Source organism: Camellia sinensis, chromosome 8 (assembly GCF_055761805.1).
Source record: "Camellia sinensis isolate YWXY chromosome 8, ASM5576180v1, whole genome shotgun sequence".
In the NCBI taxonomy this organism is placed as follows: Eukaryota; Viridiplantae; Streptophyta; class Magnoliopsida; order Ericales; family Theaceae; genus Camellia; species Camellia sinensis.
In genome coordinates, this window is record NC_138968.1 from 123,148,566 (window position 1) to 123,170,099 (window position 21,534).

The 21,534-nt window shown below is 36.9% G+C and overlaps 1 protein-coding gene across 1 annotated transcript; it reads right to left on the minus strand.

Annotated features, from left to right (window-relative positions):
• Positions 1 to 1,811: 1,811 nt before the first annotated feature.
• LOC145797085 (homeobox-DDT domain protein RLT3-like) lies at positions 1,812 to 20,985 on the minus strand. The gene is made up of 16 exons (XM_082883307.1): positions 20,552 to 20,985; positions 15,548 to 15,675; positions 15,220 to 15,462; positions 14,994 to 15,056; positions 14,708 to 14,915; positions 11,822 to 11,922; positions 10,673 to 10,759; positions 10,392 to 10,523; positions 8,813 to 8,953; positions 8,478 to 8,600; positions 7,920 to 8,363; positions 5,659 to 6,075; positions 4,930 to 5,547; positions 2,957 to 3,061; positions 2,583 to 2,805; positions 1,812 to 2,292 (listed from the first exon to the last, which is right to left on the minus strand). The coding sequence occupies exons 1-16, from the start codon at positions 20,766 to 20,768 to the stop codon at positions 2,273 to 2,275; spliced, it is 3,270 nt and encodes a 1,089-aa protein (XP_082739433.1). The 5' UTR covers positions 20,769 to 20,985; the 3' UTR covers positions 1,812 to 2,272.
• Positions 20,986 to 21,534: the final 549 nt, after the last annotated feature.

The window sequence follows — 21,534 nt, forward strand, 5'->3', positions numbered from 1 at the left end:
GTACATCAAAGGTTGTGTTTTGTTTGCTATACAAAAGAGAGTGTTGTTCTTCGGTAGATTCTGAAGAATTCGAGCCTGAAACTTTGGTGGATTCCGGGGTGGCTCATCGTAAAGACAATTCCGAGGTAAAGATGGGGTTGGAAGAGGCACATAGAGGTTGGTTCAATTAGGCGTTGTGGATTCGCTAGATAATTGAGAGTATACCTGTATAATTCTTTTAAATCTTCTTAGTGGATTGTTCTTGTGGCTGTTGCCCGTGGTTTTTGATCACAGTTGGAGGTGTCTAATTGTGGTTTTTTCCACGTAAAATCGTTGTGTTTCTTTGTCTTGATTGTTTGATTGGGATTGTTATATTCTGCTTAAAATTGATACATAATCACAAATCAATTTTTAGGGGATTTCTAGATTTTTCACTCCCATCACATCACTCCTTTCCTTGTGTGTGTTTTGATCTACCTATTTATCGAGGTGGGAGGTGGTAAGGATGTTAGAAAATGGGCGCTAACAAGGGTTGGGAGGTGAGGCGGGTGGGGAAGACTAAGAAAGGGGGATATGCCAGAGGTGGGGAGTCTGGGATGGGGATACCGAAGGTGGGGGGTGGCTCGGGAGAGCAGGGAGAGAGGCTGCCAAAGGTAGAAGGTAAGGAGTAATTTAGGTAAATAGGGGTCCAAAGAAGTGGGGAATTCAAAGAAGAAAAAAATAGGATTTTCACTTCAAATCCAATTAAGTTGCTTCAAGGGAAAAAAAAAAATTACCATGAAATTTGGATTACAAAAAGGCAATATGGGGTGAGAAAAAGTAGCTCAAAAATAAAGTGTATGGTATATATTCAAACTAATTGATACAAGTCCCACCTAAATTGAATCTAATTCACACGTCTCATTTTTTGACCACTTTTTTTCTAACTATTTTTTTTGAACTCCAGAGCTTTGTTGCTGAGAATATGACACAAATGTCTTATCCATTTTACTGATTGAAGTAGTAGAATCTTCTAAATACATGTTTAGTTGTAGCAGGGTTGAGCAAATTATGATTTTTCCTACTTTTGGGTGATTACTTGAGTCATGTTTTTGTTGGGATTTTATTATAAACATAACAAAAAAAATTAGTTTATTGAAAACTGTCAGTCAAAACACTTGAACAGTAACTATAATAAACCATTCCTTTCCTACTAAGAAAATTGAGTTGTGTTTGGACCTATTAATTTTAAAATGAAAAGATTTGGCACTATCTTTATAAGAAGAATAGCTCAAATTTAAATTTGATAATTTAAATATAGATTTAAAGATTAAATTTGAGAATTTTGTCATTGTGAATTTTGACTAATAGTATAAACAAAACCAAACCAAACCAAACCAAACCAAACCAATTCAATCCAATGCCTTGTGTCCTAACTCAGATGATAGCTTTAGTCTCTTATATTTTTATAAAATTCAACCTCAAATCTCTTCTTTGATTTCCATCCAATTAGACAGGCTTAATAATGATTTGCACTAATTTGCATATATTTTGTTGGCTCATTATACCACATAGCAAAAGATTTCAAAAAACTAACCTATATTTGTACTCATACAACTATACCATTCAAAAAAATCCAAAAAATAAAATCAATAATTGGAATTTAATACATATCAAGAATCAAGTTTGCTTCACATAGGCAATTGCATCAAGAATCGAAGTCGGGATCAAAAACCCCACTTGACAATTAGCTCTTGCAACATATTCATCTTTTACAGGTTCTTTTCACAAATCAACAAATTATAAATTTGTGACAGTCGCACCTTATTAGACACTTTAGATGCAACAAAGAATGACACAACTTTCCAACACGAGGACAAAATTTTATTCCTTTGTAATCAAAAGCAGGAAGCTTTAGCATTCTTTTTCTACAAGGAACAAGAAATTATGGCGACTTCACAAGTGAAGAACAGAAAATTGTAAATTTTATGGGGAACAAAAAAAACCCTAAACTGATGCTATACAGTATTCAATCACCTGGGTAACAAGGATTTCCAAGAACACTGTTTTAAAGAACTAGAACTCAATCTCTTCCTTCTATTCATTCCTGAAAGTATCATGCCTGCCGGTGCTTGTAATAAAAAACTGTGAAAAGCTAGCAACTGTTTCGCTGATTAGCACGTCGTCATGATAATATCCAAAAATGAAGTGAACAGCAAATACCCAAGGTGGATAAAGAATGCCCCAACATTGCATCTGGTGTACATGCAAATAACTTCTTTTCTAAGTCTCCCAGGATAAAAGTCGCTCTCTATCAAATAGAAGCATGCTTACCTAAAATGTAAATGAAAAATGTTAAGCTCCAAGTTAAACAAACCAAAAAAATTAATGAGTAAAACAGAAATGTCTCGAAAAATAGGTAACAATATGAGGCAGCAGTTCTACAATTACTTGACAGAGACCAAGATCAATTGATTTATCAATCATAGCAACAAGCAGGTGAGAATATAATGAACGGTCGAAACAGTCTGAAATAAAGCACCGCCCATGAAACCAATATAGGTGTTGAACGCTATTAATAAGCACTATCACGGGTAAAAATTCAATTTGGGAAGACAGGCTACCTTTTAATCTTGCCGCTGTTTGCTGTTTCTTTTCTGTAGCAACCCTTTCAAAATGGGGAGCAATCAACGAGTCCAACTTTACCAACCAGAGTGCAACTGCAGATGATGTTTGCGGCATAGTTGTAAAGCTTGCAATAATTTCTTCCAGAACTGAACTAGATCCCAGATCAACGTTGCATTGACACCACTCCTCATTTATGGCATCAACAAAATCAGCAAGAACCTGAAATAGTTTTTTTGTAAAATGAGAGGTTCAAACAATTACAACTCACTCAAGTGTCATCTCGTAAAAACTAATCACATTATTCGGAAAATAGATACTCCTTTTGGAGGGAAAATAAAAGAGAAATAAAATGAAACAAACAATTTGATACCTGTAAAAACTCTGCCAAAGTAGAGGTCCGTCTTAGTCGTTTGACCCATAGTTTATGAGCAGATTTAGTCCAAGCACCAACTAATGCACCTTCAGGCATTATTGACTGCACATAAAATAGTGAGGAAAACATCATTTACAGACTGGAAAAAGAAATTTGGACTGAAAACAGAAACTTGACTCTAAGTAACTAATCAAAATATAAAGGCTTCATATGAAAATGTTTACTAATTCAACAAATTTCATAAGATGTGCTTTCTGTATTAACAAACTCAACTCACATAAGCCTTAACTATTTGGAATTGGCTACACAAATCCGATTCCACAGAATTGCAGTATTTATGACATATCCTCAATTGAATTTTTCTCTAATTTCAAAGGTATTAATTTATTCCTGCTTTCTTGTAGCCCTTGCATGTCATTATCTGGAACCCTTTTCTTTTTTCCTGTTAATAACGATTTACTCCAAACATGCTTGGACTATTTACCTCTGATTATCTGATCACTCACATGTACTCATGGATGATCCTTCAGAAAAAACATTAAAAAATAAAAAAAATAAAATCATCAAATCATCCTTGGGTTTCCTATAAGAAAATTAACACAGCTTCCTCATTTTCTTACCTTTGCTTCGCCCCTTGGGGCTGCCAATCTGTGTTACATGGACTCTTCTATTTCCCCCACAATACCCGTGTCCACCGGATATGACATGGATAAGGGTGTGGGATATGTGTCCGACGCTCGTACCCAATTTAGACACTCAGATACTTTAATTTGTGACAATACATGAAGAAAAAGAAACTCACATTTGTTAGTAAAGCAATATTTTTAGGCTCTCACATGAATTAGATATAGAAATTTCATATTTTTTTCTAAATCATATTTAATTTCTAACATATTTCTACATAATTTAAATCATCTCATCCGAGAATATTATATAATATACAATATATATGTGCATATGACGGGTCCCCGTACCCATATCCAATTTTGGATACGTACCCCAAGATCCTAAGATTTAAATTTATGAATGTCTGACGCTTGGATACACACCCTCACCCGACACTCGTACCCGAGTCCATGTAACATAGCTGCCAATTATGAGTATGGAGGATCATGTCAGAACTTTTTTGTGCAAATACTGCAGAAAGAGCAGTCAGCACATAGTGTACCCCAGGCTCCAACACCCCACATTGGCAGGATCAACAAATAAAACTACATCTAATATATAATTTTGAAAAGGCTATGCCTCTCTTTAGGCAATTCTCTACTGCTTTAATCAGCATTTAACTCAGAAAAGTTTATTCAATAGAAATATTTTCGCCTAAAATTACAGTTAGTTATAATAATATACATGTATTGTAATATGACAAGTATACTCACATCCCAATGGCACCAAACTTTCATGGTTGGTGCCCCCACACCTAAAATCAGCCAGTAGGAAGCAATGCAGCCACTAGATTTAAGTAACTCAACTACAGGTTAATGTTGCAAGTGTATACAACCAACCCAATCCGAGATATGCAAAAATAAGTTATGCGGTTCTCTAGTCAGGCTGATTTCTTGAGTGATAATCAAATTACAGAATTCTTCAATATTTTCAAACACTACGGGGGTGTTTGGGAAAAAAAAAATAGCCTAGTTTAGGCTAAAAATCACAAAAAGACAAAATAGGCTAAAATAGTTAATAAGACAAAATATCACATCAAACCCATAATCATTTTACTTTTTCTCTCACAAACATCACATCCAACCACAAAAAAATCCAATTATCTTCCCAAACACAAAAATTTTAGCCTACTAAAATAGCCACTTCCCAAACGAGGCCTATGAGAAACATGAAATATGACATGCATAGAACTGTAGGACAGGTAACATAGCCTACATGTCATGTTGGGGTTCTGGGGAGGGGAGGCAGGAGGATTATATAGCACAGCAGTTGAACATAAAGCTTTAACCAAATGACAAACCCACCTCAATTGCATGAATCGCAGCTTTGATTGCTTGCAACTGTGATGATAGAACTTTATGATTAGGAAACATATGAGTCTCTCCATTCTCCCTACATGTGGCAACGTGAATGGTATATCTTTCCTCCAGGTCAAAATCAAGCTCAAATGTAGTATGGCAAGTCTTACAGTGCTTCTCATCTCTCCAATACAGATCATGACAACATTCACATCTAGTAAGTGAATCAAGATAAGACCTTTTGCTATATTTAACAGCATTAAGATTAGAATAAAAAGAATTCCATATCCAGGTGTCAAAAGCTTGGAGACGGCTCCATTTTTGTTTTTGATGATCTTCTTTGTTCCCAGTTTCAAGAACTTTGCCACCAGAAGAAACCTGATAATCATTCTTTGTCTTAGTCAGGCAAAGATTGTTGTCTGCATCAGACACCACTGAAGAACTGTCTTCTCTGGATATATTGAGCTCAGATTGATCAGATTGACTCAGTTGCCTGATTCCAGTATCATTAAGCATATTAGACATTGTCCGGCACAGAAATGCTTCTCGTTTTTTCAAAGACGCAATAAGGTAAGCCTCCCTTGTACCCCTACAGTCCAAAGCTGACAACAACGTGCTTAAAGCCTGCAATGAGAATTAAGTGCACACATCAGGAAAAGTTCAACAGCTAAACTTTACAGCATAAAAAGATGATTAAATCATACAACATGAAGAGAAAGAATGAGAAAAAATTACCTCTTCAGTATCAATCACCTCCCAGTGACCATCTTCAGAAGATTCAAAATAAATCCTCTTGTGGCCTGGATCAAACGCACTACAAGGGCCCAGAAAAATCCAGTATCTATTGTATCTACGATCAGAACCCAAAAAGATTGATTGCATAGGATGTAAATCATCTTCAACCTCCATTTCTTTTGCATCCTTCCTTTGACTACAGGATTTCACATTTGCACAGATCTTAGAGATAGATGCTGAAGAATCAACAGGGTGAAGCCCTGATGTTGTATCTAATTCTTTTGTAGCAACCATTTGTCCAATGTAGCCTCCAATTGTAGGCAAGTTATGCTGTTTCACTGATGATCTCTTTATCTTAGCTCCAGAACCACAATGGTTGATGTTGGGAACGCATTGCGCACTGGGTACTATTCGATCCTGTATGCCAATTTGTCATACTGGTCAATATAAACTCACATAGCAGAACTGAGTATTAGGCATTCCAACAATTTAAGAAATGAGGCAATCTGTTAATTGTTCTCCAAGACCATCACAATGAATCAGCATAAACATTTTTTTTTTTTTTCCAAATAAGAAATCACCATAGACGATATTTCACCTGAATATCACAGGAAGTGAATATCATAGGAACTTGTATATGATAGGTAATCTACCATGGAATTATTTTAAAACCAAAAAAAAAGGACACTATGCAAAGACATAGAAATATGTCAACACTTGATACAATAGTCCTTGAAACGTGCTGGCAACTTGTGGAACCAAATTCTTATCAAAATATCTCCATCTCAAAGCTCCTTCATATTTCAAGACCCACATTCAAATGTCCAAATATTTAGTAGCATGTCAAACATGTTTTAGATAACATTGGGCTATTGCTATAGACTATCAATCCCTTGATATATTCAAGAGTTCATAATATTGACCTTCAGCTCCTCCTTTACAAGGTTTTTATTTTGTTGGATGTATGATTCGTAGCTTCTTACTTGAGAAGTAATTACACTACTGTGGCATGAACAGATCAAGTTGTTGTAATATTACTGTTCATGCTACAGTATCATGCACGTCCATGATACTATTGCACAGGAACTTTCATGTTGTGTTTAGATCTTGTATTTGTGAAAAGATTTGTGGAGAGAAAAGAGAAAGGAACGTATTTGTGAAAAAAAAAGAAGGAAAAAAACAAAACAACTTATAGCTCCTATAGCACTCACTTTTCCCTCCCATTTTTTTTTTTTTTTCTCTTCACAAATCCCTGATCCAAACACACACCCTTCACTACACCATAGCATGAAGCATTTACATGCTCTTGTCCATTTTACAAAGTTCAAATTGGAAACTGAGATTAATTCAATACAAATTGTTATAAGAACCACAAAATTTAAAGATAGGGTTTCTTCATAAAGGGTTACGCACCTATCTTTTGAAAATAAAGAATAATTAATGTAGAACCAGCATAAATAGAAGTTTATTGCTTAACGAGAATATCACCTCATTTGTGGTTATTTATGAAATCACAATTTCAGACATTTAGGCATCATTCATTGGCTATTTTCAACAAAAAATCCAGGTTTCATTACAATTTCAATGAGAGTTCATATTCATAACATACCCTTTACCCCTTATAGAGCTGTGGGATTCATTTAATCAAATCTGAGCTCTCTCTTAAGAAGACATTGCAAATGAGGGCCTAAATGTGGATGATAAAACACAAAAACAGCTGTGGATGATGAAGGTCCTTCCTCACTGATCATGACATGACAAAGAACAAATGCATAAAAGAGATTGAGGGAGGGAGGCCGGGGGGGGGGGGGGGGGGGAGAGAGAGAGAGAGAGAGATAATGAGCAACGACTTCAATATGATGGACCATGTACAAACCATGATATCAATTAAATCGATTTAAAGTTATGGCAACTAGCTTTTAACCAAGGTATAAAGCATTGCCAGGTTGAACTTTGGTTATATTGAAATTCAAATACTTCATTGAAGCTTTAGTTCAAAAGAAAAATGTAGAATAAAAGTAACCTTTGTTATTTTTTGACTCAAAACAAATTTGAAGTAAGTATGTCAAAACACTCAGATGATCAAAAGGTTTAGACGGGCTTCGACTTGAAGTTCAAGCGCCTCATGGTACATGAAAACCTTGCTTCTAGCACATGCTATGACATGAAAACTTACCAAAAAAATTAAGCACAAGATCAGTCCTTATTTTCTGCCTAAAAAAAATAACAGTTTCATTAAAAAAGAAAATAATATGAATTACCTCCATTCTGATACTGGATCCAGCACTAAGAAGATCAACCAATGCCACTAAGGCATTCAGTTTTTCCTCAATGCTTAAATCTGAATATTCACCTTCGATCAGTCCTAACAACCATATTTCTCCAGGATGGCTCTCGTCAATTTCAGTGTTTACGGTCAACGCTTTATTCTTATTTTCACGACGGCTGCTTCGCTTAGGCGTCCCTGAATCATATTCAGAGTCATCACCACTGCTGTCTCTGTCACTGTTTTTAGAGTCATCATCAACACTGCCAAAGTCTTCGGAATCTAAATCAAAAATTTCAGCTTCTTTCATGGCAGAATTAATACGTAGACGATATGCAGAAGATGAAATCTTTTCAAACAAGGTAATATCACTTGAAAGCATAGAGCTTATTTTAAGTTCCAGCTCATCAGTTGTCGCTGCGAGATTTAAGTCCACAATCTTCAAAGCAAAACAAAACAAAACAAACATTTATCAGAATCTTGAGAATAGTGACGGCAGAAACTTATCAATATCATTTTTTTTAGAAGTGACATCCATGGGACAATAACTCACTTGTGAAGACTCTGCCAGATCAGAAACTTTCATCCCATTATTGCCTTGCTCAGACAAAATACTGAACAATTCACCCTTCAAAGTACCAGGACATAAGCCACATTTTGCCATGAGATTGACTTCCTATAAAACAGATATGACCAAATATGTGTATTAGAACAGAAGAAAACCATTAAGAATTAGGACATGACAGTACAATCATAAAGCAAAAGACAAAACACCTTTGCTTTCAATCCCCTATAATTATATGTGCAACATAATTAGAACAGAACAGAATGAAAAAGCATATGAAAACTCAAATACTCATGTAGAGTAAATGCCTGAAATTTGGATACCTTGTTAAGACCTTCCTTCCGCAATGTACCATGCTTTGAACCAAAACCAGCTGCAACAAATACTTGACGCAATATCTCTGTCCACGTCAGGGGGTTTAGATGTTTCTTCCAGAAATCCACGACATACTGCTGATGTTCAACCTACCATCACAAATTGTGTACATTGTAGATGGGTTTCTTAGTACGACAGAACATGGAAAACTGGCTCATCAAGACAATAAGAAGCACAAAAATAATACATAAACAGTAAAAAGAAGGCCATTTGCAGAGCAATATGATAAATAAAAGAATGAAAAGGCAACACTAAGAGGGCCTGGGCTCTTCGGAATAGTGTGATTTCTGCCGTACTTTGGGTTATTTGGACGCAATAATTTTTTATTTTTTATTTTTTGATAAATAAAAGAAATGCAATAATTTTTTATAATAAGTTTGACAATATTGAAGACCAATAGGAGAAGATTTTTTGTTTCACAAAATGGTATTGCTTGTGAGTAATGGCAACATATGTACCAGAAATACAGGTCTACTAATGTTATAACTAATCTGTATCAAAAGAATCTTCCATCCAATAGCCACAACTTTAAATGCTTGGACTATTAGAACACAATCATGCATTGCAAACACATCAGCCAGCATGTATCACAATTGTTGACCAACTGCTATGCTTGCTTAAACAATCAGCGGTTAGTTCCAAAATATATTTTTTTTAAATATACAAAAAAGAACCAATCGACAAAGCTGCCTCAATAACAACAAAATTTAAAAACAATTAAGGCAACAAAAATAGTGCATTCTAAAACAGTGCTCCACATTCAAACATAATGTTAAGATTGTCCTATCACAGAGCAATAAACTACTGTCTTATCATAGACAACATTCAATCTTTCAACCAACAGATTTCAGATCAACTGAACTCTTTTCAAAGAACTTAATAAACAAAGAAAACAAATAAAAATGGTAACTAACTAGGTTCTTAAAGCTGGCTACAGTAGGCATTCTAATAATTAATAATCTTGGAAATATTTAAAAATATATATTAATTAATAAAGCATTAAATATTAAGTTTCATGACAATTTGTAATGATGAAAAAATTGCTACTACATATACGACTTTCAATATAAAATATGACTTATGTGCATACGTTTGAAGGTAATAAACTTTTATTCAGGAAAAAAATATGTCAATTATATTACATCTAGATTGTACAAAAGCTCTTAATTCCTTCTTTATCACTTATAAACTAATAGTACTAATAGTTCAAATATAATTGATATGGTTGTTTGTGTTTTTTAATTGCAAAATAATTAATACTAGAAAAGAATTTTTTTCATAAACTTATTAATTATTAAGTGATAGAGAAGTTAATTATACACCATAAAAAGAAGTTGATTCGTGAAAAAATTATTTAATTAATACAGATTATTATAAAGATAGAATATTAGTTATAAGAGGGTCAACTGTACTTAACAATGCATTCTTCAGAAGGAGAACCCGCAGCAATGTTTTTTCCAACGGACACACAAAACTCAATACAATCAACCAAACTAATTTTGATGGTTAAGACTCCTTGATACTTACCGAGTGAAGTAACTCAAGAAACTTTCCATTTTTGCTCACGTGAGGAAAAAATCCTCTGCCAAGCTCTGTTTCAACATCAGAGAGAAGAAGTTCGAGAAGGGCAAGATGAATTTTTCCAAGTAACATTGATTCCTAAGCCATGTGTGGAAAAAAATAATGTATAATCAGCAAAGGACAACCTGAAGACCACTTAGATGAATGGGTAACAAGCACTTGCAAATTGAGAAAGCCACATAAAAAATCTGACTAACAGTAACTGAAGACCAGGAATGAGAACTGACCTTGTCATGAAATGCTTGAGCAAACTCATCTAGGGTAAAAGAACATATATTGAACATCACAGCGTATGTATAAAGAAAATGGAAGACCTGCAGCAAACAAGTCTGCATAAGCTCAGGAAGACAACAGATATATTATGTGCATTAAGTCAACTTCCACTGGGATCATGCAAAGATATCGAGCTCTATAAATGTTTGCTTCCTTTATTTGAAATGTTGATAGACCACCAATGAGACAGAAACTAACGCTCCCTTTTGTGAAGAGGACACTGTAGAGAGAAACAATAAAGAAACAACACTTTATTCAAATGCCTCCATCACTCTGACAACACAAAGCTATTTGAACCATGGTCAAAGTGATGGTCAATCTCAAGGCTAACCCAGAGCTTGTGTGGATGACTAGAGGAATGACATTTTAGGCACACTGCATCTATTCTCTCTCTGGGTCAGTTTCACCTTAATGCTTAAATATTTCACGTGGAAAGGTGAACATAGAAAAAGAAGAGGAAAATATTATAGGAATGATACAAATTGAACATCCAAAGAACATACCAACTAAAATTATAGGTGCGGGAATTGTGAGAAGGCAACTTGATCTCATGTTTTACAATATCTTAAAGCAATAGGCATCACAGAATAAAGAGATGACTTAAGTCTCGGTATATACATATCAAGTGAAGTCATGGGTTGTATTCTACAACAAGATGGTAAGGATGCAATCAGCATAGTAAGCATCTTGCGACTTTTGTCAGAGAACATAGCAACTCACTTAAAGGCACAACAATTGTTAAGGGCAACTGCCTCTCATGTTTTTCACTCTCTCAAAGCAACAGGCGTGACTGGATAAAGAGATAACTGATAGTATACACTTGATAAAATAAGTCATAGGGAATGCGTACAGGAATCAGGTAAGAATGCAGTCAGCATTATAATGAATTCTGAAGGACCACAATCATAAAAAGTAATGGGATAACAAGCTTCTTCTAGGTGAAATTCAGAAGAAAAAACACTGAATCTACTAAAGAGACAGGTCTTCAAAGTAGATGCAAAGGAAATGAGAATGAGCCATCACAGCTCGTGTGTGGTGTTCCTTGCATAGCAGGATCACTCAAACAAGTCAAAAAAGTATGATTAAGTATTTGCTCTATACACCTTAAAAAGTTTCTTGACAAGCTCTGGTGAAGAACCCCATGGTTGCACATGGAACGGTAGCTTCATTATGACAGAATTTGGTGGAAACTTAGCCAGCAAATCTGAAAATCACAAGATAGGATGACTTCAGTAACATGAATAAACCATCATAAAGATTCCAACATAGTTTACAATCCATTTATTTCAACATAAAGCATTTTTCAAAAAAGGTTCAGAAGTCCCTTTTTAGTTATTTGGTAGCACCTAGCTAATTCCTTACACAAATTTGTAACGAAAAAAAAAGGCATCTCAAAATCTTGTATATCACTTGAACAGTTTTGTTTTTTTCCTTTTCCTACAAGTCCTCTTCCTTGTAGACACTTGGGACTAGGTGCATCCAACAATAAATTGCATATAAAATAAAATTTAAAAAAAAACATAGACATGCATGAAACATACCTAATGAGCATGGATATATATATTTGCACCTGTGGGTACTTGTATCAAGCCCAATGCGTGGCAAGCTCTACGGGTGCCACATCACCAAAGCTCCGCCCGCATGGCAGACCAATAAGGCACCACATGGGTGTATCACGTCTGATACATGGAGAGCCCTACGGGCGCCATGGCATCAACACTCGCCTACCTGGTAGACCACTAAGGCACCATGCAAAACCAAAACTATACGCTTAGCCTAAGCGGGAGCATATACACAAACCCAAATATGAAGAGCTCTACAACAGGCAACACCATAGCCTCGTAAGCCCATGGTCCTTCATACCTCACTCCAAGACCAAACAACAATATAATCAGCCCTCGGCTTACTTAGACTTGGATTGATAAGTTGAAGCCCTAGTTCTCCTAAACATTGAGATAGGCCAATGGCCTATTCTCCTACTTGGTAGCCTGGAAGCAAGCCCTTGGCTCTCTTAAATATTGAGATGGGCCATGGCCCATTCACCTACTTGGTTGCCTGAGTTGAGAGCAGGACCCAGGTACAACCGCTCAAGAGATCAAAGGATTTTGGACCAGCGGCTGAGGTCGTAGGATTGCCGAGATGGTTGTGTTCTTGGTAAGACAACTCAATTTCAACCAAGCTTGGAGAAGAGGCAAAAACGACCTTACACTCACGCCACCTGATGCATATATGATACGTTGCTCTCCACTTGCCATGAAACGTTTCTCTCCAGCATGTCATCAAGCCACAGACGGCACAATGGCTTATATCACTTCTAGTAGAGTCGAAGAGAACGAGCCTGTCCAATAGGTTGCTTAGGCTTCAATACTCTTGCGGCCTATATAACGTATCATATATGCACTAGGCAAACTCACTTCACTTCACCACAACATAACTCCATAACTCTAACACATATACACAATACACAAGTCTTACACTTAGACACTCATACTCAAAGACTACACTAGTGTTCAAGGTCCATCACTGCCAACCTCTTCCTCTCCAAGCTTGCCTTGGCCTCCTCCTCTCCACCTCCGGTGATCTCAGGCCATTGAAGTGCCTGCCATCTTCCTAGACTATTTCTAACCACACCTCTCACCCACAGCACCCTTATGCATGTATACATAAAGACCTATATATGTGCATATATATGCACATAAATGTACCCACTCATGTACATGCCTATAAACTAGATAATATGTTCTCACTTACCAATCACCCTATGTGCATCCCTAGTTTCCCTCTATCTAATAAGCAATGGAGTTCGAATCTGTAGTTTGCACCCCTTACTTGCAAAGGCTGTTAAAATCAGGATTCTACGTGGATCATTGGAAGGAACAATCGGATATAGGATTGTAAGATCCTACTTTCACTACACAACATATGAAATATTATCAATAATGATAATGTACATTAAATAATTTTAAAATCATTAAAGAGGAATAATAAATTTGATATACTGCATCTTCTATGCTTATATTAATTGTTATATATTATTTACTAATAATATTTAATAATGACTATTAATAAAATGGTTCACTACTTCATTTTAGAGGCAAATCAAATTTTCAATTTTTTTTTTTTTAACGCAGTTTTCAATTCTCCCTCCAAATAATTTAATTTACTCCCTTCAAATTCTCAAATGGAATTAATCATAAGAAGAGAAGCTTGGAGAGGGAATTTTGATATACACACAAATACACATACATATCTAAGAAATAAATCATACGAAAAAAAAGTTGGTGAAACAGGATCGTAGTGCGAGTTTCTACATAATTTTGTGATTAGGATGGTAACCATTAAGGCCTCGTTTGGCAACAGCCGGTTTAGCCAAAAAATCAAAAAGTTACTAAAAAAGCCAAAAAGCCAACAAGCCATACCAAAAAGTCAAAAATTCTCTTTTCTCTCTACTTTTTGTACATTTTTTTGTAAAAAACCTAAAAATTATCCCAAACATACTATTTTTTTTTAGCTCATATTCTAGTCAAATAGCCAAAAAGTTACTAAATTAGCCTGTTCCCAAACAAGGCCTAAGATTTTACAAAATTTTAGATCCTAGTGTGGTTCAGATTGTTAGGCCAAGCCAAGGTCGTAGAATTGTAAGATCCTAGTATCCAAATTTGATAACTTCATGCATGCTTGTACAAGTGCATATATACATTTTCTTAGTATTGTTAACTTACATCCAAAGCTTCAACCGAACATAGAAAAATGAGAAGCATGATTTTCTTCATGTAAACACCATTAAAGCATTTTCTGGTGTATAACATTTTATGTAAAATAAATGGAGCAAGCAACAGAGAAATTATCAAATTCATTTGACATAAATAACATCTACACTGCCTAGAAAAACAAATAATAGCAGCAACAGTAGTTGTAGTATTTTTATATAAATATAAATAATAACAAAAATAATAATGACAACCATAATAAATAACATATAGACCAACCTTTGCAAAGAGAACAACCATGCAATCCATTGGTAGCAAAATGAGCAGTGCAGTTTGGTCCTGCTTGTAATTCCCGTAGCTCCAGCTCCTCATCATCCACTAGCATTGCAAATTGTTCAAGATCTTCTTGACAGCTCACTCCTTCCAAAGCCAGTTCACATTTTTCTTTGAGTAGCTGCTTCTGCTTCTCAGCATTATTGCCTTCCACCTTCAATTACAACAGGCCAAGACTAAATTACTATAGCTGCTAAAATAAATCGAACCGATACAACTATAACATATTTACCTTTCTTCTATTGATGGGAGGCTTCCTTTTTTCTTTTACTTTGGTTACTTTTCTTAATGTTCTCTGTATATAAATGAGCAACTTATGTTAGCTATCTTTCTTGTGTAATTATTAATACAATTAAGATCAAATGCCTGATACACACATATTTGCTCAAAAAGCTTCACAGGCAACAAAACAAAATTTCAACCATAAACGTTTATGAAATGTAGATCAAATCACTAACCATCACAGGCTGTCGTTTCCGTGATTTTTTTTCTCGAACAAGTGGTTTCCGGGGAGCAGAAGCTGACACCCGGAGAACAGCAGTGGGCTCTCTCTCATTAAAATTAACACCTCTGGGAAAATCTCCACCATCAGGATTGATTGCCCGCCAAACTGTCATCAAACCTTTCCCAATACCATGTTTCTTCACTGGAGCACTCTTTTTATTGCAGACTTGGTAATCCAAGAGGGTAGGTTTGGAAACCTGAAAAGAAGGCACATAATAACCTAATTTAGGAAATATCCTGCCAAATCATTTCAAAGTTCCACCTGGATACATGTTGCACTACCTTTCTCCTTTTTGGTGCTCTTTGGTTTCCATCACAAGCATGATCAGAATTTCTGGAAGCCTTATTTCCTTTCATTGCTCTTTGGTTTTCTTGGCAAACATGATGAGAATATTTGGAACCCAGTCGTCCTACAAATACAAAATAAGATTAAACAGCCATAGAAATAGAAATGGGCAATTCGTCAATCCAACTTAAAAATGAACCAAAATGTAGGACACGGCTGGTCCTCTCATCTAAACCGCAAGATCCATTCAAAACAAAATTGAATAACATGGACAGATGTTCAGCTTCCTCATTAAAACCAGCCTTGTTTTAGGAGATTCTAAAACCTACATTTAGCTGGTTTCCTCTTGTATGAGATAGTGGAGCATATGGACAGAGCACAACCCCCTGCTTTGGAAATCTCAACACAGTTCCTCCTACAATTAAGTTCATTTAACAAGCATGTTCCTTCAAAGTGAGAAATAAAAATGAAAGGATATTCCCAACATCCAGTCTACAAATTTGCTTGCACCAAAAAGTCACAAAGCCACACTGCTGCTCCTTTCTTCAATTCCCTCATTGAATCAATAGGAATGCCACTAAAAGCATCAAGCAGTTGTGAAGGAATCAAGCAAAGACAGCAAACAAATTTCCAATAACTTTTCCAATTCTTTATGCGACACAACGATCAGCAAAGCAGGTGTGCCCATATAGGAAGCACAAATACTTCTAAGAATGTGACATCGAACCATAAAAACACCCGACTCAAGTCAGACATGCTTTCAATTTTCCAATGTGTCATACTTTTTTTTTTTTAATCTTTTTTATGTAGACTTGGCCTAATAACCTTAAGGTTATGGGTTCAAGTCTTGGAGCCACCACTTTGTGCATTATGCCAAAGGTTAGATGTGTACTCAATCTTTCCCATCCCAAACACACATTAATGTGTACTAATTAGGTGTTGTTTTTATTTTTTATTTTTTATGTAGACACGCTTAGGACAATTGGGGGGGGCACAACTGCCTATTGCTTAGACACTCATGTTATACATTGAAAATTTGAAGAGAATAGCTTGGGAGCCGATGATTAAAATCAAAATAATATAAAATTATACCTATTAATGTCTCAGCCTTTAGGCATTTTAAATTTAAGAACTCAAAGCTTAAAACTTACGATTTGTTTGGGAACTTTTAAATAAATATTAAGACTGTTTGGTCACATTTTTTTTTTTTAATATAGAATGTAGAAAATGATTTTTTACTATATTGATATAATTAAATATAAATAAATTCGTAGAATAAAAAATAAAGATAAATATTTATTTATTTGTTATCATGTAACACAATTTCGTATTGACTTGAAAGTTGTCGCGTCTCTGAGAAATTTGACACTTATCTTTTTGCTCAGCTACTGAGCCCCTCCCTCCTACCCAGCAAATCATATTAAATTTAAATACAAATATAATTACCACACATATGGACGAAAAAACTTTTTTTATTCCCTAGTTCACTTATCGCACCATTTCCATAGAAAAACAAAAGCCACAACAGCTCCTGAGATTGACCAAATGGAAGTCACAATGCACTATTTAGAGAAAACCATGTTAGGAAAACCAAAAACAGTATGCATAAAAAATAAAATAAACCCCCAGCATCAGCAAAGACTAAAACATACTCAAAAATTTTGCACATCAACCTGTGAAACAGAAATAGCTGAGTAAAACAATGCAAATACTTAAACACTACTCATCTACCACTACTACAATTACAACTTCTTCCTTTTTTTTGAGAACCGGGTGTCCAGGCCAGCTTACATGCACCTCGACTAATCCCAGCTTACATGCACCAGGAGACCAGTCCCACGTCCCACTTGCAGGGACCCATTTAAAGACAGAGCAAACGCACAAACGCCTGGACTGGCTAGTGAACTATAATTACAACTCTCGCAATGACTAGTCACTATCGTGGCGCATTTAACATCATAGTATTCATTTTATATGTTAATGTAAAATGTAAATTGTGTAAATTACCACACCACCCACTCCACCTACCACCTCCACTACCACCTTCACCTACTCTCAAATCCTCTCCTATATAACTCCTTGTAATATACACAATACACACACCAATCAATACAAATTAATCAATAATACAGAAATTCTTTCATGGTATCAGAGCTATAGGTTAGCTCTTGGTGATCTTCACCTTCCGGCGGGCGGCAACCTTGCCTTCACCGCCCGCCGGACCCCAACCATGCTTATTGAAACCTCCATCAACTCCATTACCAACCTCCATGGCTCTTCTAGCTCGAAACTCACATCGAATGGCCCTAGTCGCATCACAGAGATCAGCAACGATCCACCCCACCCTCCCATCACTGGCTCCGCCATCGCCGTCGCCGTCGCAGCCCACGCCCTACTCCCGCCCGCCGGAGCTCAACTAATTCGAACTTCCCAACTCCCTCTGTAAAAACCTCCAAAAAAAAAAAAAAAAAAAAAAATCCACACCTAATTCCCCATTATTTTTGGCTTTCCTTTCAGACCAGCATGGATCTCTTCCGCAACGCCAAGGCGGTGCGCCTCCGCAGCCACCACGACAAGTACCTCCTCGCCGACGACGACGAAGACTTCGTCACTCAAGACCGCAACGGCTCCGCCAAGAACGCCCGCTGGACCGTCGAATTCGTCGACGACGACAGCGGCAGAGCCAACTTCCTCCGCCTCAAATCCTGCTTCGGAAAGTACCTCACCGCCTCGAACCAGCCATTCCTCCTCGCCATGACCGGTCACAAGGTCGTTCAGAGCTCACCGGCTGGCCGGCTCGACTCGTCGGTGGAGTGGGAGCCGATTCGGGAAGGGAATCAGGGGAAGTTGAAGACGAAGTTGCTTCTGATTCAAGCTCGCCTTCCACTCATTCTGCTAATTTTTTATCTAATAGTTTTGGACGACAAGATGAGACAGAATGCACCAAGAACATCATAGAATATATGATTAACAAGCTCGGCATGGAAGAGGATAAATTCTCTCTGTCTCCCTCTTCCTTTTGGCAGAATTGAAAATTGAATACCCACTCTCTCTCTCTCTCCTATTTCTACTTTTCTCTTCCTTTTGGCAGAATTGAAAATTGCATACCCACTCTCTCTCTCTCTCCTATTTCTACTTTCCAACCACCATCTACTTTCCTATTTCTTTTCTTTTTTTTTTTATATTTACTTTACTCCATCTTTTGACAAGCCCACGACACACCAAGCAAACCCATCATCTTCCTTTTCCATTAGTGGTCGGACCCGCCCCACTACATTTGACTCTCTCATTTCTTTTTTATTTTTTATTACTTTACCCTTCACACACTTCTCTTCTTTTTTATTTTCTTTTATACTTTATTTTCTTCCCCCTTCCTCTCTGTTTATGTCAGTGCGCTACATAGCCTTCTCTGCGCAGCACATGGATATGAGTAAAAACAAAACAAAAAAAAAAAAAAAAAAAAAAAAAAAAAAAAGAGCAGAAGCAGAAGAATTGCACACCAAACTCATTTTATTCATGTCGGGGCTCGCCCCGCTCATCATTTTACACCAAAAAAAAAAAAAAAAAAAAAAAAACAAAAACAAAAAAAAAAAACAAAAACAAAAACAAAAACAAAAACAAAACAAAACAACCACACCCACAGCGGGCTTTTTTTTTCTTCTCTACTCTGCTGCAGGTCTCTTCTTCTTGCTTTTCTCTTGGGTGTCCCTTGCCGGTGTTGCCTCCGTGTTTCCCACTCCACTGGGCATGATCACTACTCCTTGCTCCTCCACTGCAGCATATGGCGGCCCTCCAAATCGGAACATCACGGTGGCCTTCCGCTTCAGCTCCTTGTTTTCTGCCCTTAGCACGCTTATCTCTGCTCGCGCATCCTTATACATGCGTTGGAGCAGAGCCAGCTGGGAGTTTAATTGCTGCACCTCATTTGTCCTACTCTGCAGCCGGTGCGACAAGTTTGTGACCGCCGTCATGGACTCCACACATGCCTTCAAAGTATACTGATTCGCCTCCACATCCGTTTGCACTGCCATTTTTTGCTCCACCGACTGCATCGGAAAGTTCAACGGAGCAAACCCAGTGGTGTTTGGTTGAGGTTCACGGGACACCGCACCCGTTATCTCTCTTGTTGACTCGTTGAGGTCGGGAAAGAGAGTCAGCAGACCACGGGACGACGAAGCCATCTCTCGCAACAGAATGTTACAGACTATCTCTCTCAGGTTTCAACCTCAAATAGGTTTCTATCTTTACACCTATTTGAGTTTGAGGGGGGGTTATACACAGTATCATGTATAAGTCGCTCATGGCGCACTCCCTAAGTCGCCCCCTTGGTGCACCACCACAAGCTTCTACATCGGTCCGACATGACCCCATAAACTGTCTTCTACAACGGTCTGACACGACCACACAGTGTCTGCTACAACGGTCCGACATGACCCCATAAACTGTCATCTACAACGGTCTGACACGACCACACAGTGTCTGCTACAACGGTCCGACATGACCCCGTAAACTGTCTGCTACAATGGTCCGACACGACCATACCGTGTCTTCTACAACGGTCTGACACGACCATACCGTGTCTCCTATCCTGTTTTATTTTATTTATCAGTTTATTTTTCTGTTTTATTACTCTCTTCAAACTCAAGTTGGTTAGTTCCTATCCTCCTTGAGTTTGAGGGGGGCTGTTAATGTAAAATGTAAATTGTGTAAATTACCACACCACCCACTCCACCTACCACCTCCACTACCACCTTCACCTACTCTCAAATCCTCTCCTATATAACTCCTTGTAATATACACAATACACACACCAATCAATACAAATTAATCAATAATACAGAAATTCTTTCATTATAGAATACAAACACCAGTATACGATTACAAGTCTCATATTCCAAAACGAAACCTATACGATTAGCGTCACAACAGAACGAACTCTATAATTAAAACCTAAAAATTAAAATTTCGTGTGAGTACTAATCATACGCCAGCAGTATTACCTTTTTTACAATGCTGGAAAGCTTGAGAAGGAAGAGAATCGAACTCATCACCGAGAGGAGGACCATCCTTGCGAAAAACCTTCTTGAGAATAGAGTCTGGACTCAACAAAGCATCGTGTAAACGAAGACGATGATGAGTCTTGAGCTCGTTCTTCTTGACAATCGCTCTCTTGGCGGCCATGGCAGGAGAGCCATGGTTCTTGCGACGCCCCGACATCGTCGTTCCAGTGACGAGAATTAATTGGCCATCAATGGAGGCTTTGGTACGATTGATTGATTGGAAAATAGAGAGAGAGTGAGCGAGTTCAGGGTTTTGAGGTCGGTTGTTAGGGGTTTTGGGGATTGAGGAAGAGAGAGAGAGAGAGAGAAGAGGGATAAGACTTCACTCTAGCTGTGTTGAGAAATGAGAGAGAAGAGTAGGGTTTTGGGTTTTTGGAGATTTTTGGGTTTTTTTTTTTTTTTATCGTCAGCAGTAGGTTGTTCTTTGAAAATATCTCTCTCAAACCGGGCCCGGTTAATTAATCAACAATAATCGACCGAACCGGTTCAGACACACAAGAGGGAGACTTTTATTACAATTTCGGATGGTCAGTAGTAGATGATTTAGGGGGTGTTTGGTTCCGGATTTTTTTATTTGATTAAAATAATTAATAAATATGAAATAGTATAAAATAGTTAATAAAATAAAATATTATATTTAAATCATAATTATTTAATTTAATTTTTTTCTCATAAATATCAAATTAATTATAAAAAAAAATATCATTCAAAACATAATTTTTTTTAATTAAAAAGTTAAATGATTTTTTTAAAATATTCAAACGAGCCCTTAAATATGAGGTTTCCTTAATCATTTTTTATTTTAAAATTTTTACTTGCACAATGAGTGAGACTCGTAACTGGTGTCATTTTTTAGAGGGAGACTTTCCACTGGGTTAATGGACCAAACAATGCCCATCAAGGCCCAATCCCACTAACCGGTA